Source organism: Macrobrachium nipponense, chromosome 22, assembly GCF_015104395.2.
Source record: "Macrobrachium nipponense isolate FS-2020 chromosome 22, ASM1510439v2, whole genome shotgun sequence".
NCBI classification, from domain to species: domain Eukaryota; kingdom Metazoa; phylum Arthropoda; class Malacostraca; order Decapoda; family Palaemonidae; genus Macrobrachium; species Macrobrachium nipponense.
The window spans coordinates 61,855,875-61,883,120 of NC_087213.1; the positions used below are offsets into that span (position 1 = coordinate 61,855,875).

A 27,246-nucleotide genomic window follows, 5' to 3' on the forward strand; every position below is an offset into this window, starting at 1 on the left:
TCTTACAGTGTGAGATACTAATTAAAGATACATTGTAAATCTGTAACTTTTGGAAGACATGGTTATACCACCAGTGATTTACATGAGGTGCTGTACCTGTAGACTAAGTTTAAAAATCTTGTAAGAGAGCTATCTAGTGTGTGCCTTCTGTGTTCAATGTATGCAATACACCAAAGGTACATGACGCTGTTCTTTTATTACTGCAGCATTTTATCCAATTTTTTATCCATTATCTGTAATTTCTTTGCTTGATTGTCTGACATCTTCAGTTTTCTAACTCAAAAATATTTTATAGGAAATTTTATTCCAGTTTGTGATTACCTTTGTGGATCATTAGAGCCTAAGTCAGTGGTAAACAGGTAAGTATCTATGACCCTTCATTTTGAGAATGGAAAAAGGGAGCTTAAACACAGGTGAGTGATTGTTCACCACACTGATGAAACCAGACTTCATAAGGAGGTGTAATACTGTGCTTGGGATGAAGCAGTTCTTTTCTTTCAGAATTCCTGTTATGTTTAATCCAAGAATATTTATGATAGCTTCATGGATAATCTTCCTTTTCATGCAGTGTATTTCACAACTGTGAGATTGTTTAAAGCCTGTGACATATTACTGGCTGGTTTATCCTAATAAGGAATACATACATGAGGAATTTTTTCAGGACTTAAGGTTAAAAGCCTTTGAATCAATTATGTTAAAATGTATAAAAATTTGTCAAGTATCACTAGTAGGTCAAAGGTGATATTTTGTAAAGTCCTTTTCTGGGAGCCACAAAATGTCTTTTTCAAAGGATATGGATTGGTAGTACTTTGGCATTATCTAAGGTTCTGGATGTTTGGTTTCTCTTTGCTTTGGGTCTAAGGATAGATTATGGTAAAAGGGAATCAAGTCTGGCAAGGACTTCTTTTCTCCTAACAAGTTCCAAGGAAAAGGAATGAACTGATTACCGTACATAGTTACCACAATAAATAGGACCCCTTTGATAATTAAAATGAAGTGAAGACTAATTATGGAGTGTTGTATGAGGGTAAAGAACTTCAAAAGGTTTACATTTCTCTCTTAAATGAGGCCAAGCTCAAGGAAGTCAATCATGTGAGATGTGGAGTTCACATAAAAACCTTCCATTACAAGTTTCACTGCCATCCTACCCAGGCCTGTAAGAACCATGTTGCTGGGGTGAATGTTTTATTACAATCTCTTGAGGCTGACTTATGTGTAATCCCATCAGTCATAAGATCCTATAAACGCGTATTTGTTTAATCCATATCAAAATAATAATTAGTAAATTCCAAAGTGCATTACTGTAACAATTCTTTGTTATGTTAGTTACCTATTTAAGGCCACCATTAATTGTGAACATTATATGCATACATACTGCTTAGTTTTCATAGAAATATTAAATGATAATGAATCTGGTCAAGGGACATCTAAGCATTCCACATGAAGCTTCAGAATCCAAGGAATGCTTCTCTGGGGATCACGTTTTAGCACTGGACTACATTTATGGGTTCTTTATAACTAAAGTATCTTGATATGTGTTTGTTTTCAAGTTTTTTTTTTTTTTTAACGAAAGAGACTTCCAGCTTGTAATAAGCAAATCTTGAGAAAAAAGATCTCAAAGTATAATGGCTATAATAATTCACTACCAAAAATGTTTTTTCACAGTACAGAGTCATTGAATTATAAAAACTACAGTACTTTCTACCTTAGTGCATCACATAAATTTATGCAATTAAAATATCCCTGTTGGGTTAAAGAATACCATAAATGAAGAAAATATCATAACGGTTGTAACAAAAATATGAGGTATAACTTGAATTTAAAATATACTGTACAGCAAAAGTGTTAAAACCATTTTACAGTGCAAAGTGAGTCATATATTACTGTGCAAAATTACCATTGTCATTTAAAGATATATACATCACAGACAAAAATTGTCCCTGAAATGAAAACAAATCCAGTTATAAGTGATATGTTCAACTAAAGGTGACAAACTTTACAAATAAACAACGTTGCTCTAATTTTTATGCAAGCAAACCCATGCATGGAAAAGTCAAAATCAATGCAACATGTAACAAAGAGGGAGAGTGAGAATGACTTTTATTTCAAAGCCAAGGTAACCAAATGTGTGTATGTGTCTAGCTTTATTAAGAAACTGAAGGACGAAGCTGCTTGCAATGACAAGAAATTGTGCTTTTCTACCTCACTAAATTATTTTTTATTCCACATACATCAGGTCCTGGCACAAGAGGGAAATAACAGTAAAGAACTGAATGATGCAAAAAACATACTGAAAGTCCATCACTTGAAGAAAGGGATGTAATGAGGACTTTCTTTATTTCTAGTCAAAGTGAACCAAGTGAGATGCAATCAAAATTCCACAGGCCCTGGGTGAGATCGGCCAAGAACATCTTTTATTCTAACTCCAATAGAATTTGTTTCAAGTTACCACATGAGTTTCAAGTAATTACATCAGCATTACATCAGTTTCTCAGAGGTAGAAAGAGCAAACGCTCATCACAGCTAGTACTTTGCTACAATCTTACCTGTTCTGTAACAACTTATTTATTTAAAAAAGATAAATAATTTCTATTCTTACTGAAATTAGATTGGTGGTGTAATTTTTCACACATTGTGAATATAAATTATTTCAGTTTGAAAATGTTGTTTATTTCATGTTACAATTTTTGCAAAAATTGAAAAAAGGTTAGTTATCATTCTGTAATCCATATAGTATTAGAAAATCTCATCTCTAATTTAAATGTTATGCAAACTGTGTAAAAGTGTCAGAAGTTTAGTTTTAGTAACAGATATCCAAAGTCTAATATTATGTAGAGATATTAATGTGTTAGTCCTTTTTAGGAGTTAGTATATTGGACTGTTCTGCGGGCCGTGCTCACCCTAGGTCCGTCGACAGCGTTGACGAGTGAGTCCACCTGCAGAGGGGGTGGGCCTCCTGTTGGGGCAGGCAGAGGACTGGTTGCTGGGGATGATGTGCTGCTGCTACTTTTGGAGACAGTGATGACATTTCCCATCTGTCAGTAAGGTAAATGGATTTAAGACAATGCATGATCTCATTGTTACTGCATGAAAGGCAAGATGGCTGCGGATTTTCAAGATAAGGGAAATGAAATTTCAGTTAGAAGAAAAGTAAACAAGTGCATGATGAGGTAAAGTACATAAGGGTTAGGCTTCCTTCTACTTTTCATATTTTTAGACAAGAGATGTACATATGTCCATGGTTATGCAAAATACCACCAAAAGACGTCAGGGTAAATAGTCTATAATGTCAAATAAGATATTTTCTTCACTTCAAATATATTTATGAGATTTATTCTGTATCTTCCAAAGGACAAAAAATTTCCTTACTGGAAAAGTAAGTACTTAAATTTGACTTAAATCATTGCAATTATTGTACTTACGCTGACATACTGCCATCCAGCAGATACACGAACAAGGAGGGTTTCTTCATTCAAAATGAAAGCTAAAGTGCCAACTGGTGACATTTCAGTCATCTGCAGGTAGTAAAATCACTTTAAATAATTTAGTGCTACGAAATTAAGAATTTCAGAGACTACCACAGCACCATGAAGAAAAAAATTAAAAGATCAATTTACTCCATAATCATTTGATGTAGGTAGTTTCCTTGCAAGAAAATTAAAAGTGTCTGATCACTGTTGCTGAATTGTTACCGATTTTTGTGCCATCAGATATTTGTATAATTTTCTTACATTGCATATTACCACAGCTATTGTGAACAAGGCAATTACACATTATTTTTATATTGTTTAGAGTAACAAAGAGCAGTTTTTCTCTTGTGCTAAAAACAATTAACAACAATTAACTTGTTTGTGTTAGTTTTTATTTCGGTACTCAAAGGTGCAAATGAAGACTAAACTCCTTTCTGAGGTTCAATTAAGTAGCATTATATGTTTCTCCAGGAAAAATTACTATACAAAATTATTTCTGGATAATAAGACATTTTGGCCTATCCCTTGTGAAAGTGATGACAAAATAATATGTACAGTATAGTAATATGAAATACTGTACCTACTTGTTCTGACACATGTACGAACCTATGTTGTTATATATGGAGTAATCAGCGCTTACCTATCTTTGGTTGTTATTGAATAGTCTCTGAAAAACAAAATCCTAGTTAAAGTACCTTACACCTGGATTGACCTAGCCTCTTCCAATGTGTTTGCACGTTCACAGAGTTGCCTCTCATTTTCATTCCTACCTCAACTTAACAGATATCTGTACTTACAAACTACATTATAATGGTTTTTTTGTTATGCTACCATTTTAGATGTGATACATTTTATAGCTAAATCTCTTAAACAGAAGGTTGTTTCAAGTACAAGTTAGTTTAGGTTGTCAACGATGTGGAGTTTTTGTTAGCTGTAAGATATCTACAAAATATTTAACTGCAGGCTATAATATAGGGTCTTTGTTACTTGACGCATTGTACTACTTTGTTACTTATCAAAAAGTGAGACTCCAAAGCAACTGTGTACATTTAGAATTTTTTGAACATGTATAATGAAATGAAAGTACAGTGATACCTCAAGATACGAAATTAATCCGTTCCGAGGCGGCCTTCATATCATGAGCTTTTCGTATCTTGGACCGCATTTTACATGTAAAATGGCTAATCTGTTCCAAGCCCTCCAAAAACACGCCAGTAAATTTCATAATAAAGCTAAATTGACCTATAAACAATGAAATACTACAACAATTTGGACCATTCAATACCTAACTTAATACGTACTGCTAACATACCTGTAAATAAAGTATATTAGTGTACATGGTATACAAGAAATTCTGTACGTACATACGTACATATGTAGTAAAGTGTGGAAGTTTACCTTTCGAGTGAGGCTATCTCCAAAAGTGGCGACAGAGGAGGAGGACAAACGGCAGATACGAACGTTCGCTAAACTTTACGAAACACATAAAAAGATGTAAGGAAAACATAAACTAAACTTTATGAAACACATTAACAAAACTGTAACACTTAACTTTACAAAAAACTTGAAATAAAATTTTTTTGTATTTTTTTTTTTTTTTATTTTTACATTTTTTGTTTACTTTTTTATACTTCACGTTTTTTTTTTTTTTTATTTCAACTTCTTCACCACTTTCAACTTTCTGTTTTTTTGTAGTATCACTTGGTTCTTCCTTTTTGCTTCTACTCCTACTAAAGGCCTCTTTAAAAAATAACTATCCAAGGAAGATTGCTTCTGCCTACTTTTGACAATGTTCCTCAAACGACTCAGGCAAACGTCATCGAACTGTGTAAGCATACGACCTGTGTAAGCCTTTTCGGGGTGTCTCTTTTCTACAAATGATTGCACCTTATGAAAAGCAGCTAGAGCATCCTTAATTTCTGCCGTTGTCATAGAGTCGTCGTCCTCCTCCTCGCCGCTGCTAGGGAACTCCTCTTGAATGACGTTATGTTGCATGGCCTCCAACTCCTTTAGGTCATCCGTTGTAAGCTCTTCTTGAATGACGTTATGTTGCATGGCCTCCAACTCCTTTAGGTCATCCGTTGTAAGCTCTTCTTGGTGCTCCTTGAGAAGGACATTGATGTCGTCCTCGTCGACGACCAGCCCCATGGACTTGCCAAGTGCAACGATCTCGTCAAGATCTGGTTGCGAAACAGTTTCAGGATCGTCAACTGTTTCTAAATCTGCAGCACCACCTTCGCCCACGTCGAATCCCTCGAAGTCTCAGGTGGATACGGCATCAAGCCAGACTTTCCTCCACGAGGAATTCAAGGTTTGCCTCGAAACCTCCTGCCAAGCTTGGTCGATGAGTCGGATACATATTACGAATATTGAAATGGTCCTTCCAAAATTCCCGCAAGGTGAGATTTGTGGCATCAGTGATTTCGAAACATCTCTTGAAAAGATGTTTCCTATACAGCTTCTTGAAGTTCGATATCACTTGCTGGTCCATGGGCTGGAGGAGAGGGGTGGTGTTAGACGGAAGATAAAGAACCTTGATGAAGGAATACTCCGCTAGGATATCTTCCTCGAGGCCAGGAGGGTGAGCAGGGGCATTGTCCAACACCATCAGGCATTTCAGAGGGAGGCGCTTCTCTTCCAAGAATTTCTTCACTGTCTGGCCGAAACAGATTTACCCACTTGGTGAACAAAAGCCTCGTTACCCAGGCTTTTGCATTAGCCCTCCTTAAGCATTTTGTGGGCCTTGAAGGCTCGAGGAGTCTCGGAATGATAGACAAGTAGGGGCTTCACCTTGCAATCCCGACTGGTGTTGGAATAAGTGCGAGTGTAAGCCTGTCTTTCATAGGCTTATGCCCGGGTAGCTTCTTCTCTTCCTCCGTGATGTACGTCCGACGAGGCATTTTTTTCCAAAAAAGGCCAGTCTCATCACAGTTGAAGACTTGCCGAGAACTGTAGCCTTCCTTGATCATCATCTCGTCGAACGTCTTTTTAAAGGCTTCGGCCGCTTTTGTGTCCAAGCTGGCCGCCTCCCCATGCTGCACCACCGAATGGATGCCAGTCCGTTTATGGAATTTCTCGAACCACCCATGCGAAGCCTTGAAGTCTGGGGTTGGAGTTGATGTCCCTTCTCCTCCGTTGTCTTCGGCTGAGCAATTAACGCCGAAAATAGTGCTGGCCTTGTGGCAGATTGCCGTCTCCGTTATCGGATCGCCAGCGATTTCTTTGTCTTTTATCCAGACAAGAAGAAGCCTTTCCATTTCATCGTGCACATGGGTCCTCTTGCTGGACAAAATAGTGATGCCCTTGGAAGGTGTAGCTGCTTTGATGACATCCTTCTGCTTAAGGATGGTGCCTATTGTCGACGGATTTCAGCTCTATTTCTTGGCGATCACACTCAATCGCATACCAGCTTCGTACTTCTTGATAATCTCCATCTTCGTCTCCAAAGAGAGCATCCTCTCCTTTCCGTGAATTTCAACTTTCTTGGGACCCATGACTACGTATATACTGTACATAATTATGTTATGTAGTACGTATACGTATGTAGTAAAGTTCTCAAACAACACGATAAAGTATACTTCAACATAATCACTAACGAATTACATTAACCCTTAAACGCTGATTGGACGTATTATACGTCGACATAAATTGTCTGTTGGGTGCCGATTGGACGTATGGTACGTCGATATAAAAGTTTTTTAAAAAATTCGCTGAAAAATACTTATAGGCCTACCAGGCAAAAACTTTTGAATCACGCGCCTTGGGGGATGCTGGGAGCTAACGGATCAAGGCGTTGTTTTGTTTACAATTGTTACCTAGGCGTGCAAGCACGAATTTCTTTCTTCTCTCACTAAAAAACATCAGCGACACATCTCAGAAATTATTTCGTCACTTTGACATAATTTTTGCACCATTTTATATTAGCCGTTACATGGAGTATTATACGTATATGAAAATGTGCTCAATTTCATGTAGAATACAACTAAAAACACCTCATGGTTGTAGCTTTCATCAGTTTTGAAATATTTTTATACAAATAACAATAAGTGCCAAAATTTCAACCTTCGGTCAACTTTGACTCTACCAAAATGGTCAAAAAACGCAATTGTAAGCTAAAATTCTTATATTCTAGTAATATTTAATATTTACCTTTATTTTGCTACAAATTGGAAGTCTCTAGCACAATATTTTGATTTATGGTGAATTTATGAAAAAAAACTTTTTCCTTACGTTGGCGCGGTAACTCTTCCGAAAAAATCATAAATTTTTTCGTCCGATTGTCGTAATGTTTGCACCATTTTAAATTAGCCGTTACATAAAGTTTTATATATGAAAATGTGCGCAATTTCATGTAGAATACAACAATAAATAATTGAAGGTTGTAGCTTTTCTGATTTTTGAAATATTTGCATATAAATCATGATAAATAAAAAAAAACCACATTTGGTCAACTTTTGACTACCAAAATCATCGAAAAACGCAATTGTAAGCTAATACTCTTACAGTCTAGTATATTCAGTCATTCATCTTCATTTTGAAACAAATTTGAAGTCTCTAGCACAATATTTAGATTTATGGTGAATTTTTAAAAAATCCTTCCCTCCGCGCGCGGATTCACTGCCGCAAATCTCCAAAATGCGTACGTCGCATTCTCGTAATATTTGCTCCATTTCATGTTAGGCATTTCATAGAGTTTTATATATGAAAATGTGCGCAATTTCATTTAGAATACAACAAAAAATAATTGAAGGTTGTAGCTTTTCTCATTTCCGAAATATTTGCATATAAAAAAATATATAAAAAAATTTGACATTCTGTCAACTTTAATTCTTCCAAAATGGTCGAAAACTGCAATTGTAAGCTAAAACTCTTACAGTATAGTAATATTCAATCATTATTCTTAATTTTGAAACAAATTTGAAGTCTCTAGAACAATATTTGATTTATGGTGAATTTTTGAAAAAAAAATTTTACGTCAGAGCGTTATGAATTCATGCATCATTTTGTGATAATATTTTCTCTGTGTTGCTTTGACGTTTTACAATGTGTTATATACCAAAATGATTGCAATTTAGTGTACAATACAATGAAAAAAAATTAACTCGGTTAGCTCTAACTGTTTTGCTCACAGCGCGATTTGAATACAAGTATATATGAAATTTTGTTTTTGTGCTATCATATATTGCATTATTTATATATGATAATGATATATTTTTTCATTTCTGATGGTTGCATACTAAACTTCAGGCAATGACAAAAAAAGGAGCCAAAAATGAACTCTCAATCTTGAAAACTAAGCGCACTGTGATTTTAAAAAAAATATATTTTTTCCGCTTTGGCGCTCACTCCGAGAACCCACCCCAAGGCATACGGGAGACAATTTTTATTATACCCCTTCGGCGTTAAAGGGTTAATAAACGAAATCGTTAGAACGAATGAATACCGCGTGCGTACGATACAGATGATGCCGTGCAGTGGCCGAAGAAGCACGCCGCTACGTAGATGCATCATGGGAGGGATGCTGACCGATAGGAGAGAAGGATCTCATGGCAGTGACTAGCATCAGGAACCAATGGGAGAGCGGGAGGATGGTGGCGAGTCTACTCAGTTGGTGCCGCGCGAGTTTCAAAATTGTTATCGGTGGTCCGGGCGAATCTCAGACTTTACAGCAACAACCTTTCGTATCTTGAACAATTTTCATATGTAGAGGCGTAAAATTTTTCATATTTGCTTTTGTATCTTGAGTTTTTCGTAAGTGGAGCCTTTCGTATCTTGAGGTACCACTATATTCTGCTTTAAAATGACACGAAAATGATTATTATAGCACAAATATCAAGGTCACAGACAATGAACTAAGGAAACTATATCTTGTTGCAGCTATGACTCTGGGACAGTGGAACAGGCAGGACCCTCCAAGGCCTAGTGACTGAAAGGGTTAATTTATAAAATCTGAGAGGGGTTAAATATTTTGCAATGAAACGAAAATGAACACATTCATCATCAGTGCTAATATTATCATTATGTAGAGTCCAAGGTTTAGTGTTCTATGTATCAAATGACAGTACCTTGATCATAGAAGCCTTATCAGGGAAGGTGACAGCTCCAGGTACAATTGTCTGTTGTCCCACTGTTTCATCTCTCTCTCCAGGTTTCCCAGGAAAACCACGAGGTCCAGGTGCACCTGTGCTCAAAATTTGCAAACAATTTACTGAGTACTATAATGAATTTACATTATCTGAAGTTGCAAATAATTACCTAGGTCATACTGATTGTTGCTACCTTGCGAGACAAATATCACATGAATGATAGATTTCCTTTGAAAAATCCTAATGTATAAAATAAAAATGAATCTGTATATGTCTATAGTTTATTTAATTTGTATGGAACACCATATTTAACTATAAAAAATAATGACAATTAAGGGTAACATAATATAGTACTTGATAAAAGTACAAAGCCTTTGCAAAATTTCCTGAATGTTGTATGTATTATTGTTTATGGAAAGGTAGACTAGTACGTATATTAATAAAATATGAACTGAATCTCAGTTTTATGAAATGTATGATGAGATGAAATAATCATACTTTCTTTTCAGGTCACAATTAGGTATACATATAAGGTGGCACATTAAATTTGTCAAAAGTAGACTGGAATATGAGTGTTCCCTTACTTGGAGCCAAACTACATTGTGCATATTTTGGACAAAAAAGGTGTCCTTGAACTACATCACCATTATTAGCTCAAGTACCACAGTTGTTGGTAATGGGTTTAGAGTACCACAGAGCTCCAAATAATATTGGCCTTAAAAACTCCCAATAATACACATTTTTATAAAAAAAAAAAATTATTAACATCTTATGACAGAGTACTGTATACATATGGCTAACCCCCGGGAAGGGCGTCAGTTCTGTAGTTTTGATATTGTATGTAGATAACTTTCATGGAAAATATAACACAGTAATAATATTAAAGTAAGAATGAGCAGAATGGAAAGCACTTTATGTATCCTAATGAAGAAATCTATTAGTGCTTTTTTCAATAAGGAACCTGTAATCTTATAACTATAAACTGAATGAACAATCAGTAATCTTATAACTATAAACTGAATGAACAATCAGTAATCTTATAACTATAAACTGAATGAACAATCAGTATTGTTTTCAGTACTTATTTATATTGTTAATTTTAATATTTAGGACCTAAATAATCCATGCTTGATTACTAATACTACTACTCAATTGGTTACTTACCCTCATAACTGAAATTACAATAATGTACTGTAAATATGTTCTACTCCTACGAACATCATTTGAGTAAGTGTGTTACACTTTGGTAGTTTATAGTCATAAAGAATTTTCTTAAATCTTTTCTGTACGTACTAATTTCAAAGTTAGAAAATCTACTAGCTCTGATAACCACTATCTGCCTTGATTTGAGGATCTTCACAGCTTGTCAATTTAAGTACGTATTACTGAGAAAAATTTTTTTTTGAACAAATGTGATTATTACTTGTTTTGAAACTTGATAACCTGCTGATGATAGGTGAAAACAATACCCTTATAAATTTAAAAATAAAATATATCTAATTTTTGTTTCACCGGGACTTATTTTATAATGTAACCCATTTTCGCATGTCCACAGAATAATAGACACCTCGGTCCTCTGTAAAAGAAAATACTAACAGCAGGTGGTGCAGTGCGTGCATAAATGTTGTAAGCGGTCTCATTTTTTGTGTCAGCTGACCGGTTCACAGCTTTCAGAAATCCAAACATTTGAATTTTTTCATGTTTCCCATTATTATTCATCATTTGATAATTTTCTTTTGTTTTTCATTAATGTAAGTTGTCCATACAGCTCTTTAATTGTTTGTTATGAGTAAGTTCCATACTTTTTCTGTTTTTTTCATCTTCAGTTTCTTTTTAGATAGAAAAAGTTTACACTCATATAATACTATACGTATATTATCTCTTCCTCAACAGGCTGGAGTCTAGAGATGGTTGGTGTTAAGTTTCAAGTTTCAAGTAAGTTCTGTTTCTCTCAGCTGTTCATATTGCACAGAAAGTGACAGTTTCACATTATGTCACCTGTTACTTCTGATAGTTTTTTTCCCACTGAAGACTGAGGTGTCTGGGAATTCCTGTATAAATAGTAGAAGTGGCTACATTCTAAGTAATGTATGTAATGGGTTTGTAGTAAAAACAATTCTTAAATTCTTATGAAATTACTTTTTAGCCAATTTAACATTGTAATCAGATAAATTAGCCACATTCATCATTCAATCAGACTAATATGTCAGTGTTGAAAATATTACTTTTTTTATTCATGTTAAGGACTGGATTGAAAGTTCAAGATTAACTTGTAATACTTTGGGCAGGGCTAAGTGTGACAAGAAAAATTGATTATTGCGCATTACGATTACAAACACCCGCACAAAATGCACCTATACTAAACATGCAACGAATTCAAACAAGTCAATAATATCCATACTGAAACAGTAATGCAAAATTAATGTGCTATATTACAGTATATGATTCACCACAATGAAGGCCACTATGTGGAAATTTAGTCATCATGCATAAATTTATACATTCAAGTAGTATATGCATTCCCTTTTCTACTGATTTGTTGTTTGTGCAATAAGATACCAAACCTACCAAAAAAAACAAAGCTGTTTAAAATACATTATAAACAATCTTTTAATGTGTACTGTTGTGTGTAGAAAAAGACAAAAGCTATGTTGAATGAATGTAGTGATTTTATGCAATGCAGTGAGGTTTCTTGATATTTTCTTTTAAAGTAAGGAGAAACCTCACTGTCAAATTAATCCAAAACTACTTATGAATAGTACGTACTCACATATGCCTACATTTGTGATCTTGGAATGACCTCGGACACTGCATTCTAGTCTAACACAAACATGAAGATCAGCAGTATTAGTAAGGTGCAGGTACCACCTGGAACTTCATCTACTCATAAGCCATTCCCTGCCCCCCCCCACAACCCTTTTGTGTGTGTGCAATGATATTAACAGCAATACAGAATTCTCTAGACTTTTCTTCACTGGATGATTGACAGCATTCATCATTATTCATAACTCATTGAGCCATTTATTCCTTATTTTATTCTTTTTCATTCTTTTTTCGCCAGTGACACAAGTGTGATTTCTACATTATCAGTTTCTGTCTTCGGGATCACTGGCCTATTTGGCTATTAGGAAGAAGTGTAAGTAATTTACTCCTTTTTTTGTTAGAACAATTGTTCTTTGTGGCTGTCAGCATTAAACAGTATCTTTCCAATTATGTACTACTTTTCTTTATATTTTTGCCTTATGTATCCTTTAAAGTCTCTTTATTAGGTTTATTGTTGACTGTTAATTAAGTAGTGCTTTACAGTTGGTTCACACTTGTGTTAGCTAACTTTTTACATTTTTAGTTCTACTGTGAATGAAGAGTAAATTGAGCTGTCATTTTTCCTTCATACATTAATGTTGATGACTGCTATTATTTTTATTAGGTTAATCAGTTTTGCATTACTGTTTCCTTTATTTTATGCTTCAGTGTGTTTGCTTTATTTATGAAGTCAAGCTTCCAACAATTATTTATTAGATTCTAGTGTATCCTCAGATGTTGCTGGTAATGTGCTATATGTATCAGTGTTCCATGCTGACCTTCCTACACGATAACCTTCTCAGAGGTGCTGAATTGGGGTTGTAGCAGTTCCCCTACTCTTGGCGAAGGCTAAAGCTAAGAAAATAACAGTTTTCAACATTAGATCTCTGCCTAATAAATGAGACAGACATAAATAAGGAGGTACAGTAAGATTTCTTAACACCAAATTCCTTCCCTACACATTATCTCCATTATTTTAACTACCTTGTTTACCAAGATTTAATAGCCATGCCTGCTTGCATTGAAGGATGCTCCATATATGAAAAGCAATGGTTGTATTCCCATAGGAACAATTTTAGATTAAATATCATACAGATTTCTTGCTCTACAGGGCTTCATGCTGCTATGATTGCAATTTATTTTATTTTTCCAAAAAAAACAGGTTCTGGAAGAGATTAGGTCAGACCTTGTGTTCTGGCCTTTTCTGCTTCATTTGCAATCTAACCAGTCTTCAGTTTTATTATTATTAGCTTCATGGTAAACATAAATGACATTATGTTGACGCTAAAGCTAAATCTGTAATCCAAATCAAAACAATGTGAATATACCCCTGGAAGCCAGTATTTGTTCACTTCTAGCAGTATGTATAGGAAACAATGGACATGCTGTGCCAAATACAGTACATTGTATGTGATGGTCATCTTGAACCTAAATGTAGGCAACTGACCTGTTTTCAATTGATAAGATGCAAATGACTTTACAGTTCTTATGAGTAATGAGAAAGGTATACATACAAACACCCAAACACACACTGTACCAGCTTTGGTATCAACAGCCAGCCCTGAGAAGATGAGCCTTTTCTCTGAATGGAAGAACATAAACTGCTGCAGCTTATTATTATTATTTTTTTAGAGGGGGCGGTTTATCACAGTCATCCTGTTTGACTGGGTGGTTTTTATGGTGTGGGTTGCATCCTGCCTCCTTAAGAGTCCATCACTTTTCTTACTATGTGCTGTGTTTTTAGGAGCACGCAGTTCTGCATGAGTCCTGGAGCTACTTCAGCATCTAGTTTTTCCAGGTTATTTTTCAGGGATCTTCGGGTCGTGCCTTGTGTCCCTATGATTAAGTGTACAATTTCCATTGGCATATGCCTTATACTAATAATTTCTGTTTTCAGGTCTTGATACTTACATATTTTTTCCTCTATCTTTCTCATCTACTCTGGTGTCCCATGGTATTGTGACACAAATGAGTGATAGTACTTTCTTGATTTTGTCTATTGGCACGTATTACCCTATCTGCTCTGATACCATAGTCCCAGAGGGTCTTTGCCTGATCGTTTTCTATCACTCTCTCAGGTTGGTGCTCGTAACACTTATTACTGCAATGTAGCTGGTGTTTCTTTCATAGGTTTCAGTAGAGGACTTTTGCTACTGATTTGTGCCTCTTTGTACTGGTTCTGTTTTTCATTCTCCTGAATGTATATTATCTACTTTTATCAGTCCTTCTTCCCATGTCCCAGTGCTCTGCTCTCGATGTTGACGCAGTCCTCCCCTTCCTTCCTTGTGTGTTATGTAGTCTGTCCATATTTGCTCTTGGGTGTAGTGCTTTGTGCACTATTATGTGCTTCCTAGTTTTCTGGTCTATGCTGCGGAGTTCAGCCTTCATCAATTCCACTACTCCTGAGCTGTATCTGATTACTGGTACTGCCCATGTGTTTATGGCTTCCATTATATTTTCAGCGTTGAGTTTTGACTCAAGTATCGCCTTAAGTCTCTGCATATACTCTTTCCTGATCATGGCCTTCATCTCTGTGCTTTATATATCCTCTCCTTCTATTATTTCTAGGTATTTGAATCCCGTCTCATCTGTGTGTGTGATGCTATTCCCATCTGGTAGCTTTATCCCTTCAGTCCTTTTCACTTTGCCTTTTTGTGTGTTGACCAAGGCACATTTTTCTATTCCAAACTCCATCCTTATGTTCCCAGATACAATCCTTGCAGTCTAGATTAGGGTATCTATTTCCTTGGTGCTCTTACCATACTTTTGTCATGGGAATCATGGCTACTATGAAGAAGAGTAGTGGGAAGAGTGAGTTGCCCAAGAAGATATCTCTCCTAATGTTAACCTCTGTTAGTCTTATTCCAGAGGGGAGAACTCAAGGATGAAACAGAAGGAATGCTAACAGCAGCACAAGATCACGCCCTAAGAACCAGACATGTTCAAAGAATGATAGATGGAAAAAACATCTCGCCCATATGCATGAAGTGCGATATGAAAAATGAGACAATTTTTTAGGAAGCTCATGGTGTTTTCCTCTGCATTATATAAGCCATGTGTGTGGTATCATGTTGAAGGCTTTCTTCTAGTTAATCCATGCCATACTGAGGTTGGTTTTCTTTCTCTTACAGTTCTTCATTACCATTTTGTCTGTCAGGAGCTGGTCTTTTGTGCCCCTACACTTCCTTCTGCAGCTTTTCTGTTGGTGGGGGATGGTGTTTGTATTCTCTAGGTAGTTGTATAGCCTTTCACTGATGACACCTGTTAATAACTTCCACATAATTGGTAGGCAGGTGATAGACCTGTAGTTGCTTGCTATATTTCCCTTTTTCTTGTCTTTCTGTACTAAGGATGTTCTCCCTGTGGTCATCCATTTGGGTGTATGGTGGTTTGTGATACAATGCTGGAGTTGTTCTGCTATTCGTGGGTATAGGGCCTTGAAGTTTTGAGCCAGTATCCATAGACTTCATCGGGACCTGGGACTTTCCAGTTGGGCATTTATTTAGTTGTTGTCTGATTGTGTCTGTCATGATCTCAGCAAATCTTTGTTTTATTCTCCCCAATTCTTTTGCCTTGACTTCCTGAAACCATGTTGAATGTTTGTTGTATGGTACCGGATTGCTCCATATGTTTTCCCAGTCTTGGTTTGGCTTCAGGAATTTCCTGGTGGTTGTCTTCCCCTCTTAGTTGGCTGTACAGCCTTTTCTGGTTGGTTCCAAACAGTTTGTTTTGTTGGTATCCTTTATTCCTATTCATATATCATTGGATCTTATGTGCTTTGGCTTTAAGCCTCTTGTTTTTATATCTTCTATTGTGTTGTTTAGTCCCTTCTCCTGTACTTTGTATTTTTTGTTCAGTTCCTCCCTTGTTTTCTGCCATCTCTTTCAGTTTACTCAAATCAGATCTCATCACTATGATTTGTTTTCCCAAACGGTTGCTGTTTTGGTTTCTGTTGGGTTGGTTGTGATGGCGATGTTGGCGTTTGTATCCCCATGAGTTCTGCTACTGGTCTTGCTCCTGCATATTCCAGGTTATTTGTTTCTGTGATACTGGTGGTGTGTATTAGTCTCATTATTTCATTAACTTCACTTGTTTTCTCCCTTAATTTCTTTGTGTTGTAGGCTTTCATGGAGGGGATCTTTGTTCTTTCTGTATCTGGCTTCATCCATTGTTTGGTCTTTTCCACCAATTTTGTCTTCTCTGTTACTTCTTCGGTGTTTCTTCATTTGGTGCTGTTAGGTAACTTGTCATTCCTGTCACCTTCTGTGGTATCATCTCATAGTCCGTTTTCTTGTCCTTTGTCTAGCTGCTAGGTGTTATTTTTCTTTCCAGTTCCTCTTTTTCTGTTGTAGAGAGCCAGTTTTTTTTTCTTTAAGTTCCTTACTTGGTCTGCCAGCCTCTGTTCTGCTTGGGGGGGGGGGGGGTGTTATTTCTCTCATTCAAGGTGTTGGCCAATCTTCTTCTGTATCCTGTTTCCATTGGGTTGCTTCTGATGTAGCATCCCCAGTTTTTTTTTTTTTTTTTCTCTTGTCTGTTTCTTCTGGTTTGCCTTTTTAGCCCCAGTCTCTGGTTGGTGGTTACTGTCATTGTGGTGATCAGTTGCTGGATGATGATCTCCAAGTAGTAACTGCCCATCTTTCCCTTCAATTGGTCTGTATACCTGGCCGCTGGACGAAGCACCTCTGTTGTCATAGGTTCCATTTACGTTGTTTTTGTTCAATCTTTGCTGAGTTTTGCTATTTAATCTATAGCTAGACCCTACCCCATCGGGGATAGGTACTCATTTACAGCTAAGTAGACTGAAGAAATTGAGGTTAAGTTCCTTTCACATGGAATAAATGCTGAGGAGAGTAGTCACCTATCCAATGACTGACCAGCCCCAATGTCGCTTAACCAGTCCTTTGATGACCTAAACCACTCTGCCACTGTGCCACATATTATTATTATTATTATTATTATTATTATTATTTATTTGAATAATAAAGATAAATCCTCTTCATGTAGCACAAGCCCACAGGGGCCAATGACTTGAAATTTAAGCTTCCAAAGAATATGGTGTGCAGTACAAAGTAACAGAAGGTAATGGGAAATACAGTTGGAGATCACTTATTAGAACAGAAAAAATAGATAAATCAATAAAATGCAAGTAAATTATTAAAATATACTAGGAGAATTGTATTAAGGTAGTAATGCACTGCACCTTTGCTTGAACTTTTGAAGTTCCAATTGCACAGCATCCTCAGGGAGACTGTCCCACAGTCCAATGGTGTGAGGTTTAAAGGACCCATAGACCTATGGAACTGAGAAGTTCCACAGCAAGGCATAGTTACCACATATTGGTGCTGCTGTTCCACATATAACGTTTCTCTTGGCAGGAAAAGAGTATCATGGATCAATTATGAATGGGAAAGCTCTTAAAATACAACTTAGGAAAACTGACGAAAAAAAAAAAAAAAGACCATCTGTTGATGGGCCAAGTCATCATTGGCTTGCTTATTGCTTAATCTGTTGTTTTCTCTTCTCAAGCACTGTGATCTGTGAGATAAAGATTATGAAAAGTTCCCAAATTCTACCTCATCATGATCATGACAGAAAAAACAGAAATGTACACCAGTTCTGTTTCTTTGAAGCATGCTACTTTGATAGGGAGGTCAGCAATTTTACTAGTAGGCAAGTGGCTTGCTTCATGCTGAAAGCCTTCAGTATGCAAGAGAACCTGGAGGCACCACTTCCAAGAATTTTGCAGATGCCCAGTCTCTAAAAGAACTTAAAAGGAATAGGCCAGGCAATAGGTCTAGAACACCTGTTGCATCCAGGAAGGCTTTAAAACAATCCTTTGAGAACGCTTCAGCTTTGTTAATTTTAACAAGGATTATTTCAGGGTGAATTCAGCAGGTAATGAATAAATTGTTGTCAGGGAAGTTTAACCATCAGCACATTCCCAATGTTGTCAGGGGAGTTTAAGTGAGTAAATTCCCAATAAGCAACATTAACATGTAAGTGCTATGTGAGGCACATAAATTTTACAAGCCATATCTCTGCTACATCCAGTTAAGATAAATTTTAGGCAGAAAAAGCACTACATAATCCCAACCTGAATTTAAACCACATTCTCCAAGGGATGCTTCTTATTAAAGAATTTCTTGAAGAGAATTTTCTTGCAGACATAAGGGAAGGAAGCACATTAAAGTCCATGCCTTCACAAAATTAGCCCTAGTTACCAGCATTTTAGTATCTAATACCACTTGTCTCATAATTTATGAGAACTTGAAAGGTAATCATTTCACATTTGATTATCCCTAAGGGCTTTCTAAGTTTCAAATGAAGATAGAATGGCTTTTGGCTACTTGCAGGGATATTTCCATAATGGAGTCAGGTCCCCAATTGTGGGAATATCACACTCATGGTTCTGATCAAAAGATCAATTCCACGAGTTTGGGATGAGGATGAATCCACCTACAAAGCAGTAATCCACCTAATGAAACTCCAAAATATGATAAGTCTCAATGCACAGAGGCAAAAACCTGCTGTCTGATAAGAAATGTACTTGGGCATATTCAGAAGCTGCGCCAATCACTGTATTCTATAAAGCCAGCAAAAATCTGTTTTAAGAACCAAGGGTCACCTAGATTCTGATCAGACTTTTGGGAGACTGGGTAGTGGGGGACAGAAATTAGCAGATTAAAAAGAAAAAGGTGGACTTACGAGGTGGAAGGTCTGTTTGGAAGAAAGCACACTGATGGTGCTGAATGGTTATATTCTGGATTTGGGACTTATGAGTAAAAGGCCTTGTGAGAAAGAGCCAAGTCAATTTACTTAGGAGTTTAAACTCCTAAGTTAGTTGGTACAGCCAGTAGGCCAAGTGTGAGGAGCCCCTTAAGGAAGAGCGCCAGTGGATATAAATAAGTTCAGGATGTGGGAAACATTAAAAAATGAGAACCCAACCTGAAATGAGCATTTCCCTTTTCCAGCTTCTGTAGTCACTAATCGCTGGAAACTAAAGAACAGTACCAGTTCACTGTCAGCTATGAATGCTGGGATTACCAAATCAAAGACCATCAAACTGGGCAATAATTGTAAATGCTGCATTCTTTTATGTGGTTTTAAGCTTCTGAAGCAACCACATAGTTGTTGCAGATTCATCCTTTTTTTATCATTAGTATTAGTTTAGATAGTGCAACAAAACCAGTATTTAAGTCTATACACTAGACTCTAAGAGGAATTGCTTCTTTTATTTGTCAGTCTTCATGGATGTGTTCAGATTTAACTCAAGTTCTAGAACTGGGTTCTTCCTTGAATGCTTTGAGTATATAGGGCTACATTACTATGATCTCTTCTGAACATAATCATAAAAACTGAGACATCACAAGGTACATCAACAATGCAATGTTTACCAATTCAGTCTAAATATATATACTATAAGTTAGTTTGAGATAGAATATATCATAATGTAGGTTTGAGGAAGGGAGGGGTGGATCCAAGATTGGCCTAATTTTGAAGTACTTGATGAACTACCAAGTTAATGAAATAAATATTACATTCCTATAGACTTAAGCTGTGATAAAGAGCAGGTACAGAAAATGTTTACACCAAGAAACAAAACAAGAGAGTGACTGTCAAAGTTGGATAAAAAAAAAAAACAAATGGAAACGTATTGGAGTGAGCATTAATCATCACTGAATGCCTGGAGGTCCCAATATAGTGTGGGTTACAGTTCTGTAGTTAGAGTATGTTGTTCCAGTAAGATTATTACTGACCTTTCAGTCATCATTGATAAATTATTTCCATAGACTACTGTACTATAGACAACATTTGTAAAGCAGCTGTTCATTTTGGAAAATTAAGTAGTTAATATTGGAAAATGAACTAAGTGAATGTTATGGAATTATACTATGTTGATGATACTTGGAAAGAGAAGCATATGCTTCATAATTTAGTGTTCATTGTACAGTAATTTCATGTAGGGCACACTTCTCAATCAATATGCATGGCAAATTCAGTTTGTGAATCACTGAGTAAAATAACTGATGTATAAAGTTCATACAGGAAAGAAAAGATATGGCATTGCACCAATAATGATCTTATAGAAGTTATGGACTGTGCAAATATATGTATGCTTAAAATATGAGTTACAATTTGTACAAGTGTAACTATGTATTAAATTTGTTATCTCATGCACTACTTTCCATAGTGTTAATTGTGTTGTTTTTAGGAAATGGTACATATTTTCTTTTCCAACTCCTACAGCAATCTGATGAAACTACTTATCAATGACAGCAGTAATTCTGATATGAGCAAAATCTACAGTACACTGTAATCACAACGATTATGATACCAAAGTGTTCTACTGCTGGATTATGATACCAAAGTGTTCTACTGCTCAGAATGGTAAGAGTTGCTGCAATTAGTAAATCAACATAAAGTTGTTTGAATGTTAACATTTACACGAAAACAAATTTACTGGGACGCAACACCAAAAATATATCACAAAGATAATGCACAACACCCTCATAACAGACAAAACATTAATACACCACCTCTGTTTCTTTGGAATCCAGTTATTCGGCGTAGTTCTTCAAAGGCTCCAAGGGATCCCTCTGTAACTTAGGTTAGAAAATAATATACAGTATAATACACGGTGCTAGTTGTAAAATAAGGACTGTGAGAGTTGAGTTAATGAAACTAGTCTAGAGAAGGAAAAAAAAACACTAAATTTATACAATCAACAAAGCTTTTCTCTAAAATGAGTGATTATGACTACCAGTATTAGCATTCCAGATTATGAGTAAAGACCTACGCCAGGGCATACTTTTGAAAATATATTACAAAAAAACAACTAAGTACGTATTACAAAACTGAATGCAGTATGATCTTGAACTTTTGGAGTAAACTAGTCATTCCATTCCAAGTTGCCAGTTTTGTGAAATTAACAGTTAACCTTACACATTTACAAATATCTTTCAAGAGTATGTTGCCCCTCTGGTGTTAAATAGTGATATAATGATAAACGGGGGGGACAGAACATTCACACTGACAAGTGAGGGCTACATCTATGACTAAAATTAGTCACATTAACTGAATTTTAAGTCATGCAAGGATTATGAAAATAGGTGCAATAAAGTGAATAACCAAAGTTCATCATCGAAATCTTGACTGCTTTCAATATCAAAGGTGTAACCAATACTTCATGTAAGTTTAAAGTATAAAATCTCCTATTAACCTGATTCATTTCAATATCTTGGGAAAAAAGTTTTGGTGGAGGAACATGAAAGAATACTGTTGATGTCTACTGCAATACTTATACGTACTGATAAGCATTAGAAATATCATGAAAAGTCCAAAGGTGACTTAACAATAAAAGTAGATAAGCTCCTCTATCATATGGAAGCAAGCATGTAAAAAATATACTGCTAATAACTATCCAATGCCTTATAATAGTTTTACAAGTGTATTAAGAGTTTTGTTCCATGTATAATAAAATTATAATGGCTTGTACAATGCATTTAAAAGTATATCAAGCATTTACCACTTCAACAAATGCCTATACTTGGTACAGTTGTGAATGTTCCACTTCCTATTGTATATTACTATTATTATTATTATTATTATTATTATTATTATATTATATAAAATTATTTCAACTCGCATTTCTAAACTCTTAAAGAGTTCACCCAAAAGATTTGTTTGTTCTCAAAAGTGAGATGAAAATTAGAGCCAGGTAAAGTTCAAGAAATTGGATAGCTAAGTAGGAAAAGGTTAAAGGGAATGGGTGAAAAAGTAACAATTAGAAAACAATAGAGCTAGGGCCAAAGGGAAGCTACAAAGAACTTTTAGTACCATCTACAATGTGCTAAGCAAGGCACACTGTAATTGGTAACCCTATAGTGGCTAATATCCATAATTTTTAATAGTTCTTAATTACTAAAGCACCTAAAATATTTTAATGGTTCCTAATGGTAACACCTATACTAAAATATTTTTTATGGTTCCTAATGGCTTAACTCAAATTAAATTTTCGATGCGTGGAAGTAACCACATCTCTATTGAATGGAAACTTTTGAACCAGGATGATATTCTGTTCATATTTAGGTTTGCTTGATATGATGTGATGCTTCCTAACCTTGACAGCCCTAAAACTAAAACACACTACATATCAGTGTCATTCTTGAAAGTATGTATGCCTGTATCAATGTTATTACCATTTCATGTGTAGTCTGACTGGTGGAAAGCTGATTTAATATGGAGATAGAGGATTATGTCATAATGAATTATGTTATATGTTATCAAGCCCCTCTTAAAAAATTATCTGTCTTCATTTATATAAAAATAGTAACAGCTGGAGAGAGAGAACAGTTGTGTGTCTAAAATAAAAAGGAACCACAATTCTTTTACTTCATAATAGTACTGTTATCTGTCAAAAGAGAGCAAATTTCAATAATTTTTTCTAAACTACGTTTAAATACCTCTTAGGCCACCTTCATCCTTAAACTGTCCAATAAATTTTATAATGGTTGCCAATTCCTTTTTATTCACCTATTATTGTATGTTCTTGCTTTATTTAATGGCTTTTCTGAAAAGTAAAACAAAAGCTCATTGCTACTTAAGGGCAGCCTTGCCTCATAGCTGTGCAATTATTCAAGCCAAATGGTTACACCTATGAATGTTAGGAAAAAGTAATCCAAACACGTGAAAAAAGAAATGAGCTACATGTGGATTCTGGCTATGCATGTTGTATTGGGAAGCAAACTAATTATCTTCTTTCATTTCCTTACCTGGCTCTCCTTTGGATCCTGTTAGCCCTTGACTACCTGGAAGGCCATGACCTGGAACACCAGAAGGACCCCTAGGTCCTGGTGGGCCAGGAGGTCCTGGTTCTCCTACCCCTGCGACGCCAGGAGTGCCTGGAGCTCCCTATGATTTTAAACAGAAATTAAGAAAATGTCTATTCTCACATGCTACTCTCTTTGGCTTCGGTAAAATGTTTTTACTTTATAGTATGTATGGGAAATGACATTAGCTATTGCAAAAAATCTTTAAAAATGATTTTCAAACTTCTTAGTATAAAAACTATACCATTACATATGCTTTCTTCCATCACTGTTGACTTGAGATGTGGTTGGTTATAAAATAAATTATACTAGTATGTATATCAAAGTATAAAGATAATCAGTGGAACAGGCTACAGTAAGTCTGCACGTGTAAGGAGTTTTTAGTATGCTAGAGGAAAATTGCATATGTGATGTAAAATTATTTAGTTGGGAGGATGGTATTTAGCATAAAAGATAGGTCCTTATTGTAGGATACAGGCAGTCCCCAGGTTACAGTGGGGGTTCCGTTCCCGGCAGGGCGCTGTAAGCCGAAAATCACCATAACCTGAATCTTTATAATTATAATGAGAATAAGTCCAGGTTACAGTGCTGTAAATCCACTTATGGCTCTGAAAATTTGTAGTTAACAGTGCAATGAGGCAAGCGCCGTAAGTCCGAAATGACGTAACCGTGGACTGCCTGTACATATTTCAATTTCTTGGCTTTTTCACGTTCTGTGTATGTTCATAAATGAAGGCAGAAGGGAACTGATCCTCCAAATTTCTCAACCTGGTACTATGAGTTTGTAAGAAGCTCCAAAATGATGATGGTGTGATTAATTGACAGGTACTGAAATTCTGCACACTTGTTGGATCCAGAGATATGATTCCCACTACCTATAACTCTTGTGTCCTAAAGGGAATCATAACTCCTGTATCCTAGAGAGAATAGGAGAATGGTATGTCCTCACAGAACTGGAAAGAACTTACTCACTGCGTCAACTTTACTATAGGCTTTTAAACAATAAGAGATTAGAAATAAGAATTTTCATGTTGATGATTTCCCGTCTTATTTCTTTAGTACAAAACCAAGGTCACTGCCTCACTTCAGAACTTGTTTACTACCTTAGGTAGACAAACCATAGCTTTTCATGAATGGCGTATCCACTGCTTATGGATGTGATGTGCACTTGATACTACTCCATGTATGAAAAATGAAATTTTCATTAGTAAAATGAAGTTTTATTGTATACTTACCGAACAATTATACAGCCGTGATTTCCACGAGCGGCAGGAGACTAAATTCAAATTTAGCACGTAGGCATCGCCAACACTGGTGGTGATGACGTCATCTCCCTCCACTCGCGGGAGAACCAGGTACAACTGCCCAGGTGAATCCAATTCTTTCTGCCCGTCCGTCCACCTAAGGGGAGGAGGGTGGGTATAATCATAATTGTTCGGTAAGTATACAATAAAACTTCATTTTACTAATGAAAATTTCATTTTTATTGTAGTGTCTTACCGAATAATTATATAGCTGATTACACATTAATGGGAAGGTGGGATTCAGTGGACCACTAGTATTTCTAAATGGGTTACATTTATTACAATACCAGTAAACACTCGAGGTGTCTGTTGTACCTTACCTTGTAAGAGAGCTACAGCAGACTGTTACTGCCTCTGGTCGGTGCTCTTCTTACTATTGTAGAGGAATTGGAATTTGACCAAAGTTAGCCTCTACAGGAGTGGAATCCTTCCGTAGTTCAAGCGAGTCAAGGCTGACTGACGGAGGATAGTAACAACAAAGATTGCCCTTGCCCTGGGCTAAGACCAGCAATTCAATCATACAAAAACATTTGTCACCAACACCAGATTTAAAAACATATATACCCAACCATTATAAAATCTGACCTAACAGACTGGTGAGTATCCCAGGTACTCAGTACCCCCAGCTTCCCTTGAACTCGACAACCTATTTCAAGGCGAAAAGTTAGCATAGAGGTGACGACCCCTGTGCCGTTTCTCCCAACACCATGCCAGAAACCGCCACCGGACCTAACGTTCTGCAATTCTCAAAAACCGTTTCTATCTCTTTGAGATAATGGCTCGCAAAAACCGAATTCGATCTCCAGAACATACTCTGAAGAATCGAAGCTAGAGATAAATTCTTTCTAAATGCTAAAGAAGTTGCCACTGCTCTAACCTCGTGAGCTTTAACTCTCAGAACGGAAAGATTGTCGTTCTCGGACTGCGAGTGAGCTTCCCTGATAAGCTCTCTAATAAAGAACGATATAGCATTCTTAGAAAGAGGACGAGAGGGATTTTGAACTGAGGTCCAGAGCTTAGAAGATTGGCCTCTAACCTCCTTAGTGGCAAGAAGATACTGCTTAATTGCCCTGACTGGACATAAGAGCCTTTCTTCCTCCTCATGTCCAACCAAATCAGATAAGTTCCTAACCACAAAACTCCTTGGCCAAGGATTAGACGGATTCTCGTTTTTGGCTACAAAGGTCAAAGATACCGAAAACACAGCATTGCCTTGAGAGAAACAGACTCTTTTGTCTATAGCGTGCAATTCGCTGACACGCTTTGCAGAAGCTAGTGCAATAAGAAAAAGTGTCTTCTCAGTTAAGTTCCTGAGTGAAGCCGACTTCAAAGGCTCAAACGGTGGCCCCATGAGGAACTTAAGCACCACATCTAAGTTCCAAGCCACTGTATCCTGCGGGAGCTTAGTGGTTTCGAAAGACCTAATGAGGTCCGACAGATCTGGATTGGAGGAAATATCCAAACCCCGATGTCGAAAAACCAAAGAAAGCATGGCTCTATATCCTCTGATCGTAGAAGGAGCCAGTTTCTTAGACTCCCTAAGAAATAGAAGAAAATCTGCTATTTCCGTTAAAGAGGTCGCAGAAGTAGAGACTTTAGCACCTCTACACCACTCTCTGAAGATTTTCCACTTCCCTTGATAGAGTTTGTTAGAAGACTCTCTCCTACAACGAGCGATAGCTTCTGCAGCTGCTCTTGAAAACCCTTTCGCTCTGACAAGATTCCGGACAGTCTGAACCCTGTCAGAGCTAGAGCGGACAGGTTTTGGTGATACCTCTTGAAGTGAGGTTGTTTGAGAAGCCACCTCTCTGGAGGAAGAAGTCTGGGGAAGTCTACCAACAACTGGAGAAGGTCCGGGAACCACTCTTTCCTGGGCCAAAAGGGAGCGATTAATGTCAGTGTTACATTGCTGTGCGACATGAACTTGTTCAGCACCTCTCTTATTAGACCGAACGGAGGGAATGCATAAGCTTCCAGACCCGACCAATCCAGCAGCATTGCGTCCACCGACCAAGCTAGAGGATCTGGAACTGGAGAACAAAAGAGAGGAAGACGGTTGTTCCTTGATGTCGCGAACAGGTCTATGGACGGTCGTCCCCAAAGGCGCCAAAGTTTCTGACAAATCTTGTCGTCCAAAGTCCACTCCAGAGGTAACACTTGCTGTTGACGGCTTAGCTCGTCCGCCAGGACGTTCATCTTTCCCGGAACAAATCTCGGGACTAGCTGAACATTCGCTTCATTTGTCCACAGGAGGAGATCCTTGGCCACTTCGTACAGAGAGAAAGACTGAGTCCCCCCCTGTTTCCGCACGTACGAGTGAGACGTGGAGTTGTCGGAATGCACTGCCACTACCTGACCTTCTACTAAGCTCCGAAACTGTCTGAGCCCCAGGAAAATTGCTAAAAGTTCCTTTACATTTATGTGGAACTTCTTCTCCTTCTCCAACCAAGAACCTGAAGCACGGTGATTTCCCAGCAGGGCTCCCCAACCTGTGTCCGATGTGTCGGAAAAGAACTGTAGGTTCGGGAGGATGGGTCGTAAATCTAACCCTTCTTCCAATCTTGCCCGAGACAGCCACCACCTTAGGTCCTCTTTTATTTGGTCTGTGACAGGAAAGGTAATCGAGTTCGGTTGCGTCTTCCTGCACCAAGAGGGTCTCAGAAAAAACTGTAGAGGTCTCATGTGCAGTCTTCCCAACGTCACAAATTTCTCCACTGACGTCAATTTGCCCAGGAGCCTCATCCACTGCTTGGCA

General features: G+C 36.9%; 1 protein-coding gene and 1 long non-coding RNA gene across 4 annotated transcripts in view; one reads left to right on the forward strand and one right to left on the reverse strand.

Annotated features, from left to right (window-relative positions):
• The window catches only part of LOC135198715 (uncharacterized), a 107,956-nt gene extending 85,980 nt beyond the window's left edge, over positions 1-21,976 (forward strand). For 2 of the 3 annotated variants that reach the window (XR_010310878.1, XR_010310879.1), the window contains exons 3-7: positions 2,237-2,463; positions 2,863-3,046; positions 11,450-11,491; positions 12,618-12,692; positions 20,606-21,976. This is a non-coding gene — a long non-coding RNA (uncharacterized LOC135198715). Of the gene's footprint in view, positions 1-1,749; positions 2,464-2,862; positions 3,047-11,449; positions 11,492-12,617; positions 12,693-20,605 lie in introns of those variants that run through there. The other variant, XR_010310877.1, reaches the window with a different exon arrangement.
• LOC135198714 (collagen alpha-1(XVIII) chain-like) overlaps positions 1-27,246 on the reverse strand; it is a 751,537-nt gene that overhangs the window by 23,658 nt on the left and 700,633 nt on the right. Inside the window, exons 27-31 of the mRNA XM_064226569.1 lie at positions 23,131-23,269; positions 20,896-20,961; positions 9,536-9,651; positions 3,423-3,515; positions 2,901-3,035 (exon numbers count right to left, since the gene is read on the reverse strand). Coding sequence (XP_064082639.1) covers positions 2,901-3,035; positions 3,423-3,515; positions 9,536-9,651; positions 20,896-20,961; positions 23,131-23,269 — 549 coding nt within the window. The remainder of the gene's footprint in view (positions 1-2,900; positions 3,036-3,422; positions 3,516-9,535; positions 9,652-20,895; positions 20,962-23,130; positions 23,270-27,246) is intronic.